At 64.4% G+C, this 16,528-nt stretch overlaps 2 protein-coding genes across 18 annotated transcripts in view; both read right to left on the reverse strand.

Annotated features, from left to right (window-relative positions):
- STAG3 (stromal antigen 3) overlaps positions 1–8,109 on the reverse strand; it is a 25,088-nt gene extending 16,979 nt beyond the window's left edge. For 11 of the 17 annotated variants that reach the window (XM_043537094.1, XM_043537083.1, XM_043537086.1 and 8 more), the window contains exons 1-7: positions 7,983–8,107; positions 6,215–6,407; positions 4,759–4,870; positions 4,218–4,331; positions 3,774–3,870; positions 3,428–3,504; positions 626–830 (exon numbers count right to left, since the gene is read on the reverse strand). In XM_043537094.1, the coding sequence (XP_043393029.1) occupies positions 626–830; positions 3,428–3,504; positions 3,774–3,870; positions 4,218–4,331; positions 4,759–4,870; positions 6,215–6,372 (763 nt within the window). In that variant the 5' untranslated portion in view covers positions 6,373–6,407; positions 7,983–8,107. Of the gene's footprint in view, positions 1–625; positions 831–3,427; positions 3,505–3,773; positions 3,871–4,217; positions 4,332–4,758; positions 4,871–6,214; positions 6,408–7,768 lie in introns of all 17 variants that reach the window. The other 6 variants (XM_043537088.1, XM_043537087.1, XM_043537097.1 and 3 more) reach the window with 4 other exon arrangements.
- Positions 8,110–8,980: 871 nt separating this feature from the next.
- Positions 8,981–16,008, reverse strand: GPC2 (glypican 2). Its single transcript, XM_037887630.2, has 10 exons — positions 15,843–16,008; positions 14,690–14,848; positions 13,394–13,704; positions 13,039–13,119; positions 12,477–12,642; positions 12,088–12,218; positions 11,734–11,874; positions 10,841–10,977; positions 10,398–10,573; positions 8,981–10,111 (listed from the first exon to the last, which is right to left on the reverse strand). The coding sequence occupies exons 1-10, from the start codon at positions 16,006–16,008 to the stop codon at positions 9,864–9,866; spliced, it is 1,716 nt and encodes a 571-aa protein (XP_037743558.2). The 3' UTR covers positions 8,981–9,863.
- Between the last annotated feature and the right edge of the window lie 520 nt (positions 16,009–16,528).

Here is a 16,528-nt window from a genome sequence, read left to right on the forward strand (position 1 = left end):
CCCCACCTCATCTAACTGTTTGTTCTGGAGCTGGTGAAATGCTGTTCCCCACCTCTCAGCAAGGAGGCTAAATCCATCTCCCTCTGGGTCCTGGCTTGCTAGGTCTTGGTGACTGGATCTGCCATTGTGTTCTCAAGAGCGCCACTGATATGGGACCTAAGGCCCAGACAGCGAGCACCCACCCCTCTGTCTCCTCGCCTGCCCCGAGAGCAAACAGCCACCGCCAATGTTTCCTCTAATTTTTGACAGGCCGGGTGCGCAAAAAATTTCTTCTGTGCAAATTTTTGTACATGCAGAGTTTCACCGTGTGCGCAGGGTTTAGGACTCGCACAGCTTAGAGGGAACAGTGGTCACCACCCCCCTACCAGCCTGGATAACAATGCAGCATATAGGGGAAACTGAGATACAAACAGGACAACAATATTACAAGTTACCCTCCCACTCTCCCCTACAGAGAGGCCATCCGTGGGCTCCCAGCCCTCTGAGCCCATACAGGAACGCACTGCAGCACAGCAGAAAGCCAGGATTCCCCAGATACCCCTGACCCAGGCACCCTGCTCTAACTGCTACCTTGCGGTTGCAATGCTAAGGCAGATGCCGTTCGCGTCCCTGGGGCGGGGCTCACCTGCGAGGGTGCTGGTGTGGCGGAAGGCGCGCACCTGGGAGTCGGAGAGGCCAGTGAGCAGGGAGATGAGTGTGTCCATGAGGTACTCGTCGTAGATGATGCTGTACTGACAGCGTCGCACCAGCACTGTCACCAGCTCACAGAATCCCGCCTGGAACTTTCGCCAGGGCTGGGTGGTCAAGACCAGCGGGTACTCAGCAGAGTCCTGCAGAGGGGAGGAGAGGGAAGGCACGAGGGGTGAGACAGGCGTGACGTAGACGTGCCCAGTTACACCTATGTCTGACCATTTTCTCAATACTCCACCAAAGGCCGGGGGTCATGTGTGGTCTCCAGTGAAAGCTAAGGATTAGTGGATGGCCATGGTTACTGAGAGATGTTTGTTTTCAGAGTAGCAGCCGTGTTAGTCTGTATTCGCAAAAAGAAAAGATGTTTGTACAGGAACTATTTTAAGTGAGATGTATAATATAGACTCATTCTGTTCCAAAACCGCTGGAGCTGAAGCACATCATCTTAAGCAGGGTGCGCCTCGGAGCTAACTCAGCTAAAAGAGAGAATAATTAACCACTTTCAACACGTCCCACCCTGTGTTTACTGTCTGAGCAATATGCAGGCCTGAGCATTTAGACAGAAGAACCCCAAGAAAACCCGCTGAGCAGCGAACCCTCAGGGCTAAGCTGAAGTTAATGAAATGCCCTCATTATGAAAAGAGACAAAGTCTGGGAGAAGGATGGTGTCACGGAGTCCCTGGGCGATGCTCTGGAACTGCTCCCCACGAAGCCAGGCAGGACTCTGGGGCAGTCTCCTTTCTGGGAGCAGCCTGTCTGCAGGACACACAGCTCACACAGCTTCCACCTTCCTGGGTCTGACCTTGGAGCATTCAGCATCCTCTGCCCCTCTGTGCACTTCCCACAGCGAGTCCGCCCAGGCGGGGCTCCTGGAGAAGCCAGAGGGTCCTGCCCCCCAACTTCGCAGTCAGACGGGACTCTCAGCCAACCAGTAACACAGAAGGTTTATTAGACGACAGGAACATGGTCTAAAACAGAGCTTGCAGGTGCAGAGAACAGGACCCCTCAGCTGGGTCCATTTTGGGGGGGCAGTGAGCCAGACAGCCACATCTGCCCTTCACTCCATGTCCCAGCCAGCCCCAAACTGAAACCCCCTCCAGCCCCTCCTCCTTTGGGCTTTGTCCCTTTCCCGGGCCAGGAGGTCACCGGATTCCTTTGTTCTCCAACCCTTTAGCTCTCACCTCGCAGGGGAGAAGGGCCCAGGCCATCAGTTGCCAGGAAACAGGGTGTCGGACATTTTCTGTGTCCAGACCCCTGCACACACCTGCCCTCTAGGGCTCTGCAATGATCATACACCCTTATCCCACCCCCTAGATACTTGAGAACTGCATAGGGGAAACTGAGGCACCCCCACACTATTCAGAGGAAACATTAAGAACAGTCCCACTTTGTTACATTGATGGGCACAAGAGATGATCCACTCTGCAGGCAACACTCTGTCAGCATGAGTGTCTGATGAAAAGCTTTCAGAGTAGCAGCCGTGTTCATCTGTATTCGCAAAAAGAAAAGGAGCACTTGTGGCACCTTAGAGACTAACAAATTTATCTGAGCATAAGCTTTCGTGAGCTACAGCTCACTTCATCGGATGCATTCAGTGAAAAGCGGATCCCAGCTTTCTGGACTGGTCAAATGCTGTAGGGACGGACCATTGGGTTAGAAACACTTTATGAGGCAGTCAGTAAATACAGGCTACAGATTGCAAGTCAAGCGTTTCTTTTCCCTGTACCCTGATGTGACGCAGCAGGGAGGGGGGAGTGTTGACCTGGGAATGTGGCAGGGGAGTTGCGAATACAGACTAACATGGCTGTTACTCTGAAACCTGTCATTGGGGATGGGATACCCGAGAGCCTGTAACCGGAGCCAGGAGGGGGATGGGGTGGGGGGAAGGTAACACCTCCGCCCAGGGAAACTGGACGAAGGCTGCAGGAGAGAGCCTGCTGGAGGGGCTTTGGTTTCAGTTTTGGGCTGGGTGGTGGAATGCAGGGAACCCCAGGGCTGGGGTCTAAGCTCCCTGCCCCCCCAGAATGACTTGACTGAGGGGTCCTGGTTGTACCCACAAGCTCTGTTCTAGACTGTGTTCCTATTGTCCAATAAATCTTCTGTTTTACTGGCTGGCTGAGAGTCACGGTGAATCCCAGGAAGAGGGGTGCAGGGCCTGGACTCCCCCACACTCCGTGACACCATATGTTTCCAAATCCATTTCCTGGCTTTTATTTGAATCTTTAGCTTGAGCTTTGTTAAATCAACTTCACTCCGGTTTTACTAGACACCTGCCTAAGAGCCTTGTGCTTAGGAGCGCTGAACAGAGGAGAGACTGGTGGAGTGGGGTGTGGTGCTCCCACGGGGCAGCAGACCGGTGTGCATTGCGGGTGTCCAGAAGATAAGGGGCTGGGCACTCGAGTGTAATGAAGTGGGGCGTGTGGATTGCTAGCCAGCACTGGGAAAGAGGGGGCTTGCGACAGCCCAGAGTGGAACCCCTGTGCTACCAGCAGTTTTGTGAGAGTGTACCCCCACTGGGCACAGACAAGGCTCTCTCATACACCATAAGCAGGGGGTAGCGATTTACCAACAGGTATGGGAGGGCACCGCCCACTGCCCCCTATGCCAGACCCCATGCTCCTCTGTCTCCTCCCAGCCACCCTTACAGGGGATGAGCTGGGCCTATATCCACTACCCCAACCCTCCTGGGAGCCCTGCCTGGACAGCTCCTCCCTCCCCTGCCCCACACACTGGGCACCTCATCAAACTGCTCCGTCAGCTGCTGGATGATCTCCGAGTTTTGCTGCTTCCTGAACATCTCCGGGGTCACGACACCTACCAAGGGGAGAGAGGTGAGATCGGGTGGCAAGGGGACAACCAGCCAGGACTCCTGCCCTGGGCTCCCCACAGACTACCCAGGGATCTCTCAGTGGTTCCTCCCCCGAAAGAGGCAGGAAATGGGGCTTGGAGCTCACCCTAAAAAGAGGTGTTGGGGGCAAATCCAGAGGTGGGGACCAGTGCCTGGAGCTGAGCTGTGCCACACAGACACAGAAGGGTACAGAGCTGGGCCAGGGATCTCAGGATGCAGGCCCAGGGCCTCTCACCTTTGCAGCCACAGGAGCGGATGAAGAAGTTGACGAGCTCCAGGAACCCAGCTTCCTTGTTCTGCTTGTAGCTCTCCAGCCAGTCGTCCACCACGGACTTAGGGTACAGGAGACGTGAGGAAAGAGACAGAAGGAGAAGTAGGGGTTACGCAGGGCGTGGGATACAGAGATAGGGCCTGAGCACCCAAAGTCAAGCAGTGAGTCAGCAGAGCCGGGGACAGAACCCAGGAGTCCTGACTCCCTGCACCCTCTGACCACTAGATCCCACTCCCCTCCCAGAGCCAGGGACAGAACCTAGGAGTCCTGGCTCCCAGCCCCCCCGCTCTCACCCACCAGCCCCCACTCCCCTCCCAGAGCTGGGGAGAGAACCCAGGAGTCCCAGTGATACTCCCGTGCAGTGACATGGGGAGGGTGGAAACAGGGGGATGAAGAGGGTGTGATTACCTCCATGGCACTCTTAGCCAGCCTCACTACCTCAAAGAGGTTGCTGGGCTCCTGGTTTCTCTCAGCCAGGCTACCCCCATCTCTGCTGGCGTCTTTCCGGGATCGCTTGGCTGTCTGGGGGAGGAGAAAAGACACAGGCTGAGCCCTGGGTTCGAGTATATCACAACTTCATGAGAAGTGTGCCTGAGAGACAACACTGAACCCATGCTGCAGGGACCCCAAAGCCAGGTGAGGCTGGGGTTCCTGCCCTGGCTGGCCACAACAGGGGAAAGGGGGAGGCTGGGACCAGAGTCAGAAGTTCCTGGGCTGTGCTGCACCTGCATCCCATCAGCTCCATGGCACAAACCTGGCTGTAGCAGAAGAGCTGGGATCAGACTGAGTGGGGGCATAGAGAGGCTAGGGGGGCACAGAGGACCAGGCTGAAGCTCAAGGGGGTTGAGGGTGTCCACATGAGGGGATGCTGGGGAGCCAAGGGGGTGTACCAGTGTGCGGTTCAGGGGGCTGGGAGACTGGAGAGGAGACAGGCAAGGGCCATGCATACCAGGGTGCGGCTAAGAGGGGTCCTAGTGCCCCGCTTGCCGCCCTTCCAGAGTGTGTCCTCAAAGTCACTGCCTGAGTCGGAGCCACCTCCATCCTCACTGCTGCTCAGGTCCCTGTGGGCAGAGCACACGTCCTGAGCAGACAGCCCCCATGGCCTCACTGCCCTCCCCCAGCTGCCCTCCTCACAGCCCCAGGGCTCCCACCATGCCATCTGGCACGCCCACACCACCCCAGCAACCTCTGTGGTCTGAGGACTCCCCAGTGACAGACATGTAGGACTGGAAGGTACCTCGAGATTAGTCCAGACCCCTGCAGTGAGGCAGAACTAAGTATTATCTAAACCAGTGGTTTTCAAACTGGGGTACACGAGCTCTGGTCAGGGGGTATGTGAGAAAAATCCTATGGTGGCGGACAACGCACCGTGTTATCCCTTACCAACCTTTGTTTCTGCTTTCACAGGTATACTATAACCCTCTCTCAGATGGGGGTACACGCTACACTCGATTATCTGGAAAGGGGTATGCAACCTAAAAAGTTTGAAAACCACTGAACTAAACCACCCCTGACAAGTGTCTGTCTAACCTGCTCTTACAAACCTCCCGTGCCGGAGATACCACAGCCTCCCTGGGCAATTTGTTCCAAGGCTTAACCACCCAGACAGCTAGGAAGGGTTTCCTCATGTTTTACCTAACCCTCCCTTGCTGCAGTTTAAGCCCTTTGCTTGTTGTCCCATCCTCAGGACTGAAGGAGAACAATTCATAACCCTCCTCTTTATAACCCCCTTTTATGCATTTGAAAACTGTTTTCACGTCCCCCCCTCAGTCTTCCCTTCTCCAGACTAAACAAACCCCATTTTTTCAATCTTTCCTTATAGCTTGTGCTTTCTAGACCATTCATCGTTTTTGTTGCTCTCCTCGGGACTTTCTCCAATCTGTCTCCATCTTTCCTGAAGCGTGGCGCCCAGACCTGGACACAGTACTCCAGTTGAGGCCTCATCAGTGCTGAGTGGAGCGTGTCATGCTTAGATCACTCCCGCTAACACAACCCAGAATGATGTTCACTTTTTGGGCACAATTTTGCTCATTTATTTTGGGATTCACCTCAACCCCCAGACGCCTGCCTCAAGTGCTCCTCTCTCGGCACTCACACTTCCATTTTGTATTTGTGCATTGTGTATTTGTCTCTCCGGGCAGAAATTTGCATTTGTCCTGTGTGAATTTCACCCTATTTGTTTCAGACCATTTCTCCTGTTTGTTCTTTTGGAATTCTAACCCTTGCAACCTGCTTGGTACCGTCCGCAAGCTGTGTAAGTGTGCACTCTATGCCATTACCCAGTGCTAACGCCTGACCCATTGCCCTCCAGCCTTCCCCAACTCTGTCCCCACACCAGCAGTCCTCCAGTGCTGCCCCCCTGCCTGCTCCCAGACAGCCTGCACCGTGCTCTGCAGCCCACTCACAGGACATCTGGCACCCCGGAGGCTGGCAGGGAGCCCATCTCCGCATCCCCCTGTGCCACGGAGGAGCTGGAGCTGGCCCACATGCCCTGCGGCTGCACCAGGGAGGAACTGGAGCTGCCTGGGGAGTCGAGAACGCGGGAGGATTTCCGCAGTAACATGACGGGAGGGAGCGAGGCCTGGATCCGGGAGCAGCCTGTGGGAAGAGCACAGCACATGTGACGGGATAACGGGGATGGAGAACATGGCCCCCCCAAAGCCCAACAAGGGGAAACTACCTGCAGAGTCACCTACCCCTGCTCTACAGACACCCCCCTGGAGACTGGCCCTGAGCCAGGCCAGCCACCCCCACAGGGACCCGCCCAGGGGGAGTCACCCCCACACCAGGACTCAGCCCGCGGGCGGGAGTCACCCTCCCCAGGACACACTGAGGGGACCCACCCCCCACAGGGACCCGCCCAGGGGGAGTCACCCCCACACCAGGACTCAGCCCGCGGGCGGGAGTCACCCTCCCCAGGACACACTGAGGGGAGTCACCCCCTCCCCCCACAGGGATCCGCCATGGGGCAGTCACCCTCCCCCCCAAGAGGCACTGAGGGGAGTTACCCCCTCCCCCTACGGGGACCCGCCATGGGGCAGTCACCCTCCCCCCCAGGACACACTGAGGGGACCCGCCCCGCACTGGGACCCGCCATTGGGCAGTCACCCCCCCCAGGACACACTGAGGGGACCCGCCCCCCATAGGAACCCGCCATGGGGCAGTCACCCCCCCCAGGAAACACTGAGGGGACCCGCCCCCCACAGGGACCCACCCAGGAAGAGTCACCCCCACACCAGGACTCAGCCCGCGGGCGGGAGTCACCCTCCCCAGGACACACTGAGGGGAGTCACCCCCTCCCCCCACAGGGATCCGCCATGGGGCAGTCACCCTCCCCCCCAAGAGGCACTGAGGGGAGTTACCCCCTCCCCCTACGGGGACCCGCCATGGGGCAGTCACCCTCCCCCCCAGGACACACTGAGAGGACCCGCCCCCCACAGGAACCCGCCATGGGGCAGTCACCCCCCCAGGACACACTGAGGGGAGTCACCCCCTCCCCCTACGGGGACCCGCCATGGGGCAGTCACCCTCCCCCCCAGGACACACTGAGAGGACCCACCCCCCACGGGGACCCGCCGTGGGGCAGTCACCCTCCCCCCCAGGACACACTGAGGGGACCCACCCCCCACGGGGACCCACCGTGAGGCAGTCACCCTCCCCGGGGCAGTCACCCTCCCCCCCAGGACACACTGAGGGGACCCACCCCCCACGGGGACCCGCCGTGGGGCAGTCACCCTCCCCCCCAGGACACACTGAGGGGACCCACCCCCCACGGGGACCCACCGTGAGGCAGTCACCCTCCCCGGAGCAGTCACCCTCCCCCCCAGGACACACTGAGGGGACCCACCCCCCACAGGAACCCGCCATGGGGCAGTCACCCCCCCAGGACACACTGAGGGGAGTCACCCCCTCCCCCCACAGGGACCCGCCATGGGGCAGTCACCCCCCCCAGGACACACTGAGAGGACCCGCCCCCCACAGAACACGGGGGGGGCTGCTCCTCACTGAGACCCCCCCTGCACCTCACGGCCGTTAGGGGGGCGTCACGCGGGGGGAGGGGTCTCGAGCCCCCAACGGCAGCTGGGGGGGGGCGGGGCTCGCGCCCCTCTATCGCCCACTCAGAATAAGGGGAGGGGAGTCACGTGGGGGGAGCGTCGCGCCCCCTTCACCCGCCCGGCCGCTGCCGCGCGCGCCGCTCTAACGGCCGCGTTCTCCTCAGCCTCGGCCCAGCGCGGGAAACGCTCAGGCCACGCCCAGCACGAGGGGCCCGCGCGCCAACACTGCGCAGGCGCGGAACCGCTCTCCCTCCGCCCCCTCCCACGCCGTCCTTCCCTGCGGCCTAGCCCCGCCTCCTCCCAGCCCACTCCCGCCGGCCCCGCCCATCGCGCCCCGCCCCCTGCGCGGAGACCACGCCCCCGCCGGCCTCTGAGCCGCCCCCCACCCTCGGGGGAGAAGCTCCCCCCTCTCCAGCCAGCCCTGCCCCCAGAAGCCCCACCCCTTCCCCTGGCTCCACCCCTTGCAGATTAGACCCCGCCCCGGCAGGTTCTTTCTCAGCTAAGCCCCACCCCCTCCCCCGGCTCCACCCCTCACAGATAAGACCCCGCCCCTTCCAGGGTTCTTTGTCAGCTAAGCCCCACCCCCTCCCCTGGCTCCACCCCTCACAGATAAGACCCCGCCCCGGCAGGTTCTTTCTCAGCTAAGCCCCACCCCCTCCCCTGGCTCCACCCCTCACAGATAAGACCCCGCCCCTTCCAGGGTTCTTTGTCAGCTAAGCCCCACCCCCTCCCCTGGCTCCACCCCTCACAGATAAGACCCACCCCTGCTGGGGTTCTAAATCAGAAGCCACGCCCCTTCCCTGACTGCTTTCCTCCCCCCCATCTCCCAGGAGCTTCCCCCACCCCAGAGGTGGCTGCATCTCAGTGCTGGGCAAGGGGCGCCCCTGTACCCAGACCCCACGCTCCAACCCCAGGGGCCACAGCCCATCCCTGGGCAAGGGGCACCCCTGTACCCCATCCCCGTACCCCAGAGGGGCCACGTCCCAGCAGTGGGCGAGGGGCTCCCCCGTACCCTGTCTCCACGCCCCACCCCTGAGGGGCCACGTCCCAGCGCTGGGGCCCCGTGAAAACAGCCCCCTGCGCCCCACCCCTGCATAAGATCCTACCAGAATGAGAGTCAATAAATTAAATGTTTTATTGTGTGATAAAAAAAAGACAAAAACCAACACGGAGAAGTCGTCCAAACTCGTTAAAAAAAGGTTCGTTCCCTTAAAAAGCCAGATCGGCATCTACTGTACATTGTGCTACAAAACCCCTTGTGCCAGGGCCGGGAGAGTCGCCCCACGCCCAGCAGCCCTGGGGACGCTGCCCCCCTGCCCAAGGGGAGCGCCCGGCTTCTCCAGGCCCGGCCTCCCCCAGCAGGGGCGCTGCGGGGAGCGGGGCAGGATCACTCCTTGCTGCGGGAAGCCAGGAGCTCCCACCCCATTCCCTGCCCTGCTGTAGGGTGGATACTGGGGCGGGGGGAGAGAGACCGAGACCTGCTGGGGCTGCTCAGAGCTGGGCCCCCGGGGCAGGGTGAGCCGGGGGGGGGGGGGCGGGCGGATGTGTGTTCTGGAAAGAGACTAGGAAATAAATCAGTCCTGCCCCCGCCACCCACCCTATAAAAAATTAACCTGGCCGTTGCCTCATTAAAAAACAACCCCCCAAATAAATACACCCTGTAAAAAAAAAACCAACGTAAAAAAATAAAAGCTCTGTGTGGGGCCCACACCCTGCCCCCCCAGTACATTCGTCCATGCTCAGCCCCGGCTCAGGGCCTAACTAACCTAGCCCCCCTTCCCTCCCCTTGGCAATTCCCTCTGGGGGGCTGGATAAACCTCACCTACTACCCCCCACCATCCCTCCTCCCCTAATGCTACTTCCCATCTCGCTCTCCACCCCCAAAAACCTCCCCCCCTCCCAGTTCCCCCGGCTGGTGGGGGAGCCACTGGAGGATGCAAGTCCCCCCCAGCTGCAGCCCAAGTGAGGGATGCCCCCTACATTCAAGGCGCCTGGGGAGTTACCGCCCCAGCAGAGGCAGCATCAGGGTGGGGAGCAGCAGGAGGGGGAGGGCAGGGCCCCCCCAGGAGGCGGCACGGCTGCTGCTGCCCCCCACGCGGTGGTTCTGCCTGGAGCCCTTGCCAGGCCGGTCCTTGCGGGGTGAACGGGAGTCCGGGGGGCGGGACCCTGAATTGCTGGCGCTGCCCCCTCCAGCCGGCCAGTCCTCGCTGTACCGCTCGCCCCCTCCGGAGCCGCTGCCGTCCTCGTCTGCATCCAGAGCAAAGGGGTGGGGGGGGGGGTGTTAGAGACATGGGGGGCCCCTCCGGCCACACCTCCCTGGGGGAGCTGCAAGGGCCTGGAGAGGGTGTTTGTGGGGGACACATGGGGATCAACCCCCCCAGCCCTGGACCCCAGGAGAACAGGTGACGAGGCACTCGCCGCCCGGGTCCCATCCCTATCACCCACGTGGGCAGGGGGCCAGACCCCTCCAAGGAACGCACGGCCTTGTAGCAGGGGAGCGGTCCCCCCCACCCCCCTCAGCCCCCAGACTCACAGGTGTCCTGGAAGTCGAGGTCCTGGCCCCCGTAGGCCCCCTGCAGGCGGCTGGTGGCCACCCGCAGCTGCAGGACATGCTGGCGGGTGAGCAGGTCGGGCCGCCCGATGTCCACCTCCACCTCCGGGTTATTGATCTGATTCACCAGCCCGTCCCCCGTCACATCCGGGAGGTACCTGGGGAGAGGGGGTCAGAGACAGCGCTGCTCCCCACGGCAGGTGGGGGATGGGTGGAGCACCAGCTGGGGGGAGCTCCCAGGTACCCCAGCCCAGCCTCTCCCAATGTGTGTATGTATGTGTGTGTGGGGGGGGGTGTCCTCCTGGCATCCCAAGCCCTGGCCTCTCCGAGAAGGGGGCGCCATGGGGCAGGAGCGCTGGCTATTGGGGAAGCTCCCCCTGTCCCCCAACCCCCCCATTTTGCCCAGCTGAGCCTGCCCCCCTCACCTGCCCCGGGCCTGCCCGTTCCAGCACTTGTCCTCGTCCGTCACATCAGCCGCCACCTTCCCGTCGCTGCAGAGCGTGTGGGGCAGGGTGACCCAGAACCCCCGCATCAGCCGCAGCTTCTCCTTCACGTCCGTCACCTGGGGGCAGGGGGCGGCAGATGGGATCAGTGCCCATGGGCCAGCTCCTCAGGGCTGGCTGGGGGACGTGAGCCGCTACACCCCACCCCAGGGGGGTCCACACCAGTCTTTCCAGGGAGGAGGGCTGGGGCCAAGGTGTGATGGGGGGAAGTTTTCTGAAACATGCCTACAAAGCCTGTGCATCCCTCAGTCTCCCTCCGCGCTTGGCACTGCTCCACGCGGGTGTAAAAGGGTTAAGTCTGCTCTTGGGGTGAGTGCCGGTGACCCCGTCTCGACAGAGAACCCCACAGAGAGGAGGGGAACGTCCCATCTGCCCCCTCAGCACCCCAGAGGACGGAGACCGTCCCCCGCCTCTCGGCAGGCAGGCCCGGCCCCAGCCCCAGCGCCAAGGGAAGAGCGTCGGGGTGAAGTGCTGCCCTCCGAGGGGCACCTCCTTGCCTTCGTGCCACCCTGCCGGCTGCCCATGCAGGTGCAGGCGACCAACAGCCCCCACTGTGCTGGGCGCCAGGCTCTCTGCAGAGGGGGAGAGGCTCTCCCAGGCAGCTGGCTCAGTGGGGAAGAGTTCGTGGGGCGGCAGGAGCCCCCAGGCTCCTTCACAAAGGCCAGGTGGCTGCTCTGGGGAGGATATGGCACGCTGCTGGGCTCCTCCGCAGGCCTGCTCCGAAGCTTGGGTGTCGTCAGACCCTGGAGATTGGGGCAGGGGCAACAGGGGACTCGGGGGGCAGCAGCAGGGGGGAGGCCTCGGGGGTTCCGTACCAGTCGATCCAGGTTGGTCCCTGCGGCTGTGGTGGGTTTCTCCTCGGGGGGGTAGGTGCGGAAGCGACGCTTGGTGTCATCCCGGGCGGCACGGCGGGATCGGGCGGGGGCCGGGCGGGGGGTCCCGCAGCCCTGAAACACCTGGGGGCAGGGGCAAAGGGGGGGAGATGGGGATGGGGTAGGGCAGGGCCAGCTCAGAGCCAGCCAGACCCTCCCCACCTGGTTCTGCGAGCTTCCCCCTTAGCAGCGCCCCCGCCCCCACGCTACGAGCTTCCCCTTGCAGAGCCCCCACCCGCAGCGTTGTGAGATCCCTCCAGCAGCACCCCCGCCCCCCCGGCAGCGCGAGCCCCTAACCTTGGCAGAGGTCTGCACCCCGTTCTCCTGCAGGTACATGATCCCCTCCGAGATCTTCACCCCGATGGAGTCGGCCGCCAGCTCCATGTTGAAGGGCCCCTCCAGCCGCTCGGCCACCTGGATCAGAGCGTCTGGGGGGGTGGGGGGGAGAGGGGCAGGAGGCTGAGTTACACCATGGGGAAGGGGGAGCCCCTCCCAGAGATCCCCCGTGGGGCTCATAGCCCCCCACCAGTGCCAGCCCCATGGGGGGCCCACATAAGCTGGTAGGGGGGCAAAGCCCAGGTGGGGAGAATCCCCTGCGGAGACACCCTCCCCCAGCACCCTTGCCCTCTAGCCCCATGCCGCCCCCCCAGCACCCTGTGCCACCCCCCAGCGCCCCGGGGTCTCACCAAGGAAGCGGTTCCACTCGGGGTCCAGCTCGGCCGGGCGGGCCAGGCAGCCCTTCATGACGTTGAGGCAGAAGGCATTGCAGGGTTTGAGGGCCGGGGTCCCACGGCACAGAGGGCAGGAAGACATGCGCATGGCGGCCCGCAGGCACTCGCCGCTGGGGGGCAGCTGGGGGGGACACGGGGGTCAGAGAGGGGACCCCCCCATACACTGCACTGGGGAGACACGAGGAGCAGAGAGGGGACCCGCCCCCTCCAGACACTGCACTGGGGGGACACGGGGGAAGAGAGGGGACCCACTCCCCAGCTGGCATTCTCTGCTGGGGACCCCAGCGGTGTCGACGGGGGAGCCCCAAGCAGCCCCTCAGGCTTTGTGGGGTGTGAGAGGAAAATCTAGGGGGGTCTCCAGGCTCTGGGTCGACTCCAAAGGGCAGCCAGAAGGACAGAGAGACACCTCCCCCCGCATCCCCTCTGCATCTCTACTGCACAGTCCCTCTGCCCTCCCATGCCTCCTCCCGCAGCCCCCCACACCCCCTCTGCCCTCCCATGCCTCCCCCCGACTCACCTTGGAGGCCTTGGCGACCACATCACGCCCGGTGGCCAGTCCCTGCACAAAGGCCCGAGCTGCCACAAAAGCCCGCGTCACCTGGGGGGGACAGGACGGGTGAGGGGAGCCCCCCAGAGATCCCCCCCAGCCCAGAGAGCCCAGCCCCCCGGCCACACACCAGAGAGCCCAGCCCCCCGGGGACCCCAGCCTCACCCCAGAGACCCGGCCTCCCAGGGACCCTGGCCGAGAGCCCCCAGCCCTGGCATGGGGAGCTGTGGGAGAGGACACCACGGTCTCCCCCCAGCTCAGCCCCCTTGGGCCCCAGGTACCGCACAGCCCCAGCTGGCAGCGCTGGGTGGGGCCGGAGTCTCACCTGCAGGCGCAGCTTGCGGGGCACGTCCCCGAAGGGCCGCAGCGCCTCCCCCTGGCGCGCCACGCACTCCAGGTACTCAGGGGGGAACTGGTACTGGGGGTTGAGCAGGGGCAGCATCCGCTCCAGCAGCCGGGCCCAGAACTCGCCCAGCGCCTCGTCCAGGCTGAGCCGGGCGCCCTCCTGGTGGCGCCGCAGCTCGGTGAAGAGCCCCTGGAAGAGCCGGGCGTTCTGGGCGTACAGGCGGCCGTAGGTCTGCGTGAACATGGCCTGCAGCCCCCGCTCGGCGGCCGCCAGCAGCTCCCGGAAAAACTCTGCACCAGAGAACGGGGAAAAGCTCCATGAGATGTCAAGGCAGACTGAGGGCACCCTCAGCCCCTGCCCCCCGTACACGCCTCCCGCTCCCATCGCACTGTAAGGGCAGGGTGCCCGGTCCGACCCCAGCCCTGAACGAAACGGGTCAGACCCCGGCTCGGGGCCGGGATGCCCAGCCAGGCCACTGACAGGCAGAGACTGCTCAGCACCCCACCAGGGGATGCACGGGCTCCAGACCTGGGGGGCTGGGCACCAGGACTCCTGGGTTCTCCCACCCCGCTCTGGGAAGGGAGGGAGGGAGGTCTGGGGGGTTAGAGCCGGGGTTGCTGGGCACCAGGATGCCTGGGTTCTCCCCCCAGCTCTGGGAAGGGAGGGAGGGAGGTCTGGGGGGTTAGAGCAGGGGAGCTGGGCACCAGGATGCCTGGGTTCTCCCCCCAGCTCTGGGAAGGGAGGGAGGGAGGTCTGGGGGGTTAGAGCAGGGGAGCTGGGCACCAGGACTCCTGGGTTCTCCCCCAGCCCTGGGAAGGGAGGGAGGGAGGTCTGGGGGGTTAGAGCAGGGGAGCTGGGCACCAGGACTCCTGGGTTCTTCCCCGGCTCTGGGAAGGGAGGGAGGGAGGTCTGGGGCGTTAGAGCAGGGGTTGCTGGGCACCAGGACTCCTGGGTTCTCCCCCGGCTCTGGGAAGGGAGGAAGGGAGGTCTGGGGGGTTAGAGCAGGGGAGCTGGGCACCAGGACTCCTGGGTTCTTCCCCGGCTCTGGGAAGGGAGGGAGGGAGGGAGGTCTGGGGGGTTAGAGCAGGGGTTGCTGGGCACCAGGACTCCTGGGTTCTCCCCCCGGCTCTGGGAAGGGAGGGAGGGAGGTCTGGGGGGTTAGAGCAGGGGAGCTGGGCACCAGGACTCCTGGGTTCTCCCCCCGGCTCTGGGAAGGGAGGCAGGTCTGGGGGTTAGAGCAGGGGTCGCTGGCCGCCAGGACTCCTGGGTTCTCACCCTCGAAGCGGCGGTGGCGTGAGGCCAGGGTGCTGGACAGGAAGCTGGCCCCGTCCTCCACCAGGGCGCGGAAGTCCCTGTCGCTTCGCAGGCTGAGCTGCTCCTCCATCTCGCTGGAGCAGCAGGTGTAGTCCTGGGGGCAGATCCGCAGGTGCTCCCCTGGGCGGGACAGAGAAAGACACCACCACTCAGTGCCTGGCCATGGGGGGCCCGCAGATCCCCCCCACACACAGTCCGACCCCCGCCTGCCACACTCAGACAGCCACCGCTGTCCCCAGCCCCACCACCTGGTTCCCACACCCAGGGAGCGGGCGTCGCGGGTGCCTAAGGATCAGGGGGGGAACCAGTGTCAGATGCTTGGGGGTGCAGGGGGCCACTGGGGAAGGATTTAGCTCACATGGGAGCTGCAGGCTCGTTCCTCACCACTGGACCTGCCCTATGGGGGCCGCTGCCCCTCCAGCAGGGGGTGTTCACTCTCTGGCTGGAGAGGGAGGTTGGAGGGGGATTGGGGCTGGGGCTCAAGCCCCAATGGGAGCAGGATGCAGGGTGCCCCCCCTTACCCGGCATGAGCCCAGGGGGCACAGTGGGGGAGCAGAGAAGGGGGTGTGGTGGGGAGGTGCCGGCACAGGGGGGTGCGCTGGCTGCAGACGAGGGTGCAATGAAGAGAGCACAGGGAGATTGCGGGGGGGGGACCCCAGAAGGCGCCGGGGGCACACTGGCTGCAGAGGGGACACTGCGTGCTCTGGCTGCAGGGGGCACATGGGGGTGCAGGGCGGGGGGTGCATTGGGGGCACTGGCTGCAGGGAGCTCCAGGGGGGCACATGGGGGTGCAGGTCAGGGGGTGCATTGGGGGCGCTGGCTGCAGAGGGGCACATGGGGGGGCAGGGGCACGCGGGGGGGGTATACCGGCTGCAGGGGGGCACAAAGGGGTGCAGGGCGGCACATGGGGGTGCAGGGCAGGGGGTGCATTGGGGGCGCTGTCTGCAGGGGGGCACATGGGGGGGGCAGGGGCACGCGGGGGGGGGTATACCGGCTGCAGGGCGGCACATGGGGGTGCAGGGCAGGGGGTGCAGGGGGGCACCGGCTGCAGGGGGGCCCATGGGGGCGGGGCAGGGGGCGTGGGGGGCGCCCCGGCTGCAGGGGCCCCGCTTACCCGAGATGAGCGCGGGGGGCACCGCGCCCGGCCCCAGCCCCCGCGCGCCCAGCGCCCGTCGCGCCTCGGCGCAGCCCCGCGCCCCCGCGGCCGCCCCCGGCCCGGCGGCCCCCAGCAGCAGGAGCAGGAGCAGCGGCGCGGCCAGGCGCGGCGGCGGCGGCGCCATGGCGCGAGGTGCAGGGCCCCGCGGGCGGGGGAAGAGCGGCCCGGCCCGGGGAGGGCGGCGCGCGGCGGCGGCGAGGCGGCCCGGCCCGGAGAAAAACGGAGCCGCCGCGTCCCCCGCCGAGCCCGCACCCGGCGCCGGCAGCAGCCGAGACAATGGGAGCGCGAGCGGCCGGCGGGGCGTCCGCGGGGCCCTAGCGCCGGCCGCCGCCGCCGGGAGACAATGGCGCCGGGGCCCGGGTCCTAGCGCCCGCCGGCGAGCCCAGCCCCCCGCTAGCCCAGCCCCTGCCCCCCGCAGCTCTCCCGCCCCGCAGCCCTGCCAGCCCGGCCTGCACAGGCGGGCGTTAGGACCCAGAGCTGCCCATGTCCCTTGGGGGTACAGCTGGTCGCTGCTTCTGCATCTGGTGCACAGGCTGGAGGGTCTGTCACTGACGGGAGGGGGTCGCGGGGGGGGGGGGGGGGAGTCCAGGGCGGTGTCTCGTTCCCATCTATCCCCCTCCCCTTTATCTGCCTGTTCCTGTCGA

Source organism: Chelonia mydas, chromosome 28, assembly GCF_015237465.2.
Source record: "Chelonia mydas isolate rCheMyd1 chromosome 28, rCheMyd1.pri.v2, whole genome shotgun sequence".
Lineage (NCBI taxonomy): Eukaryota > Metazoa > Chordata > Testudines > Cheloniidae > Chelonia > Chelonia mydas.

What these genes read in the sequence shown, in the direction of transcription:
- GPC2 (XM_037887630.2), bottom strand. Translation starts at nt 16,008, where the DNA reads ATGGCGCCGCCGCCGCCGCGCCTGGCCGCGCCGCTGCTCCTGCTCCTG. An exon ending in GGGTGCAGACCTCTGCCAAG is followed by an intron (nt 11,875 to 12,087) that starts GTTAGGGGCTCG and finishes CCCTGCCCCCAG; the next exon opens with GTGTTTCAGGGCTGCGGGAC. An exon ending in CCTCGACTTCCAGGACACCT is followed by an intron (nt 10,112 to 10,397) that starts GTGAGTCTGGGG and finishes CTCTGGATGCAG; the next exon opens with ACGAGGACGGCAGCGGCTCC.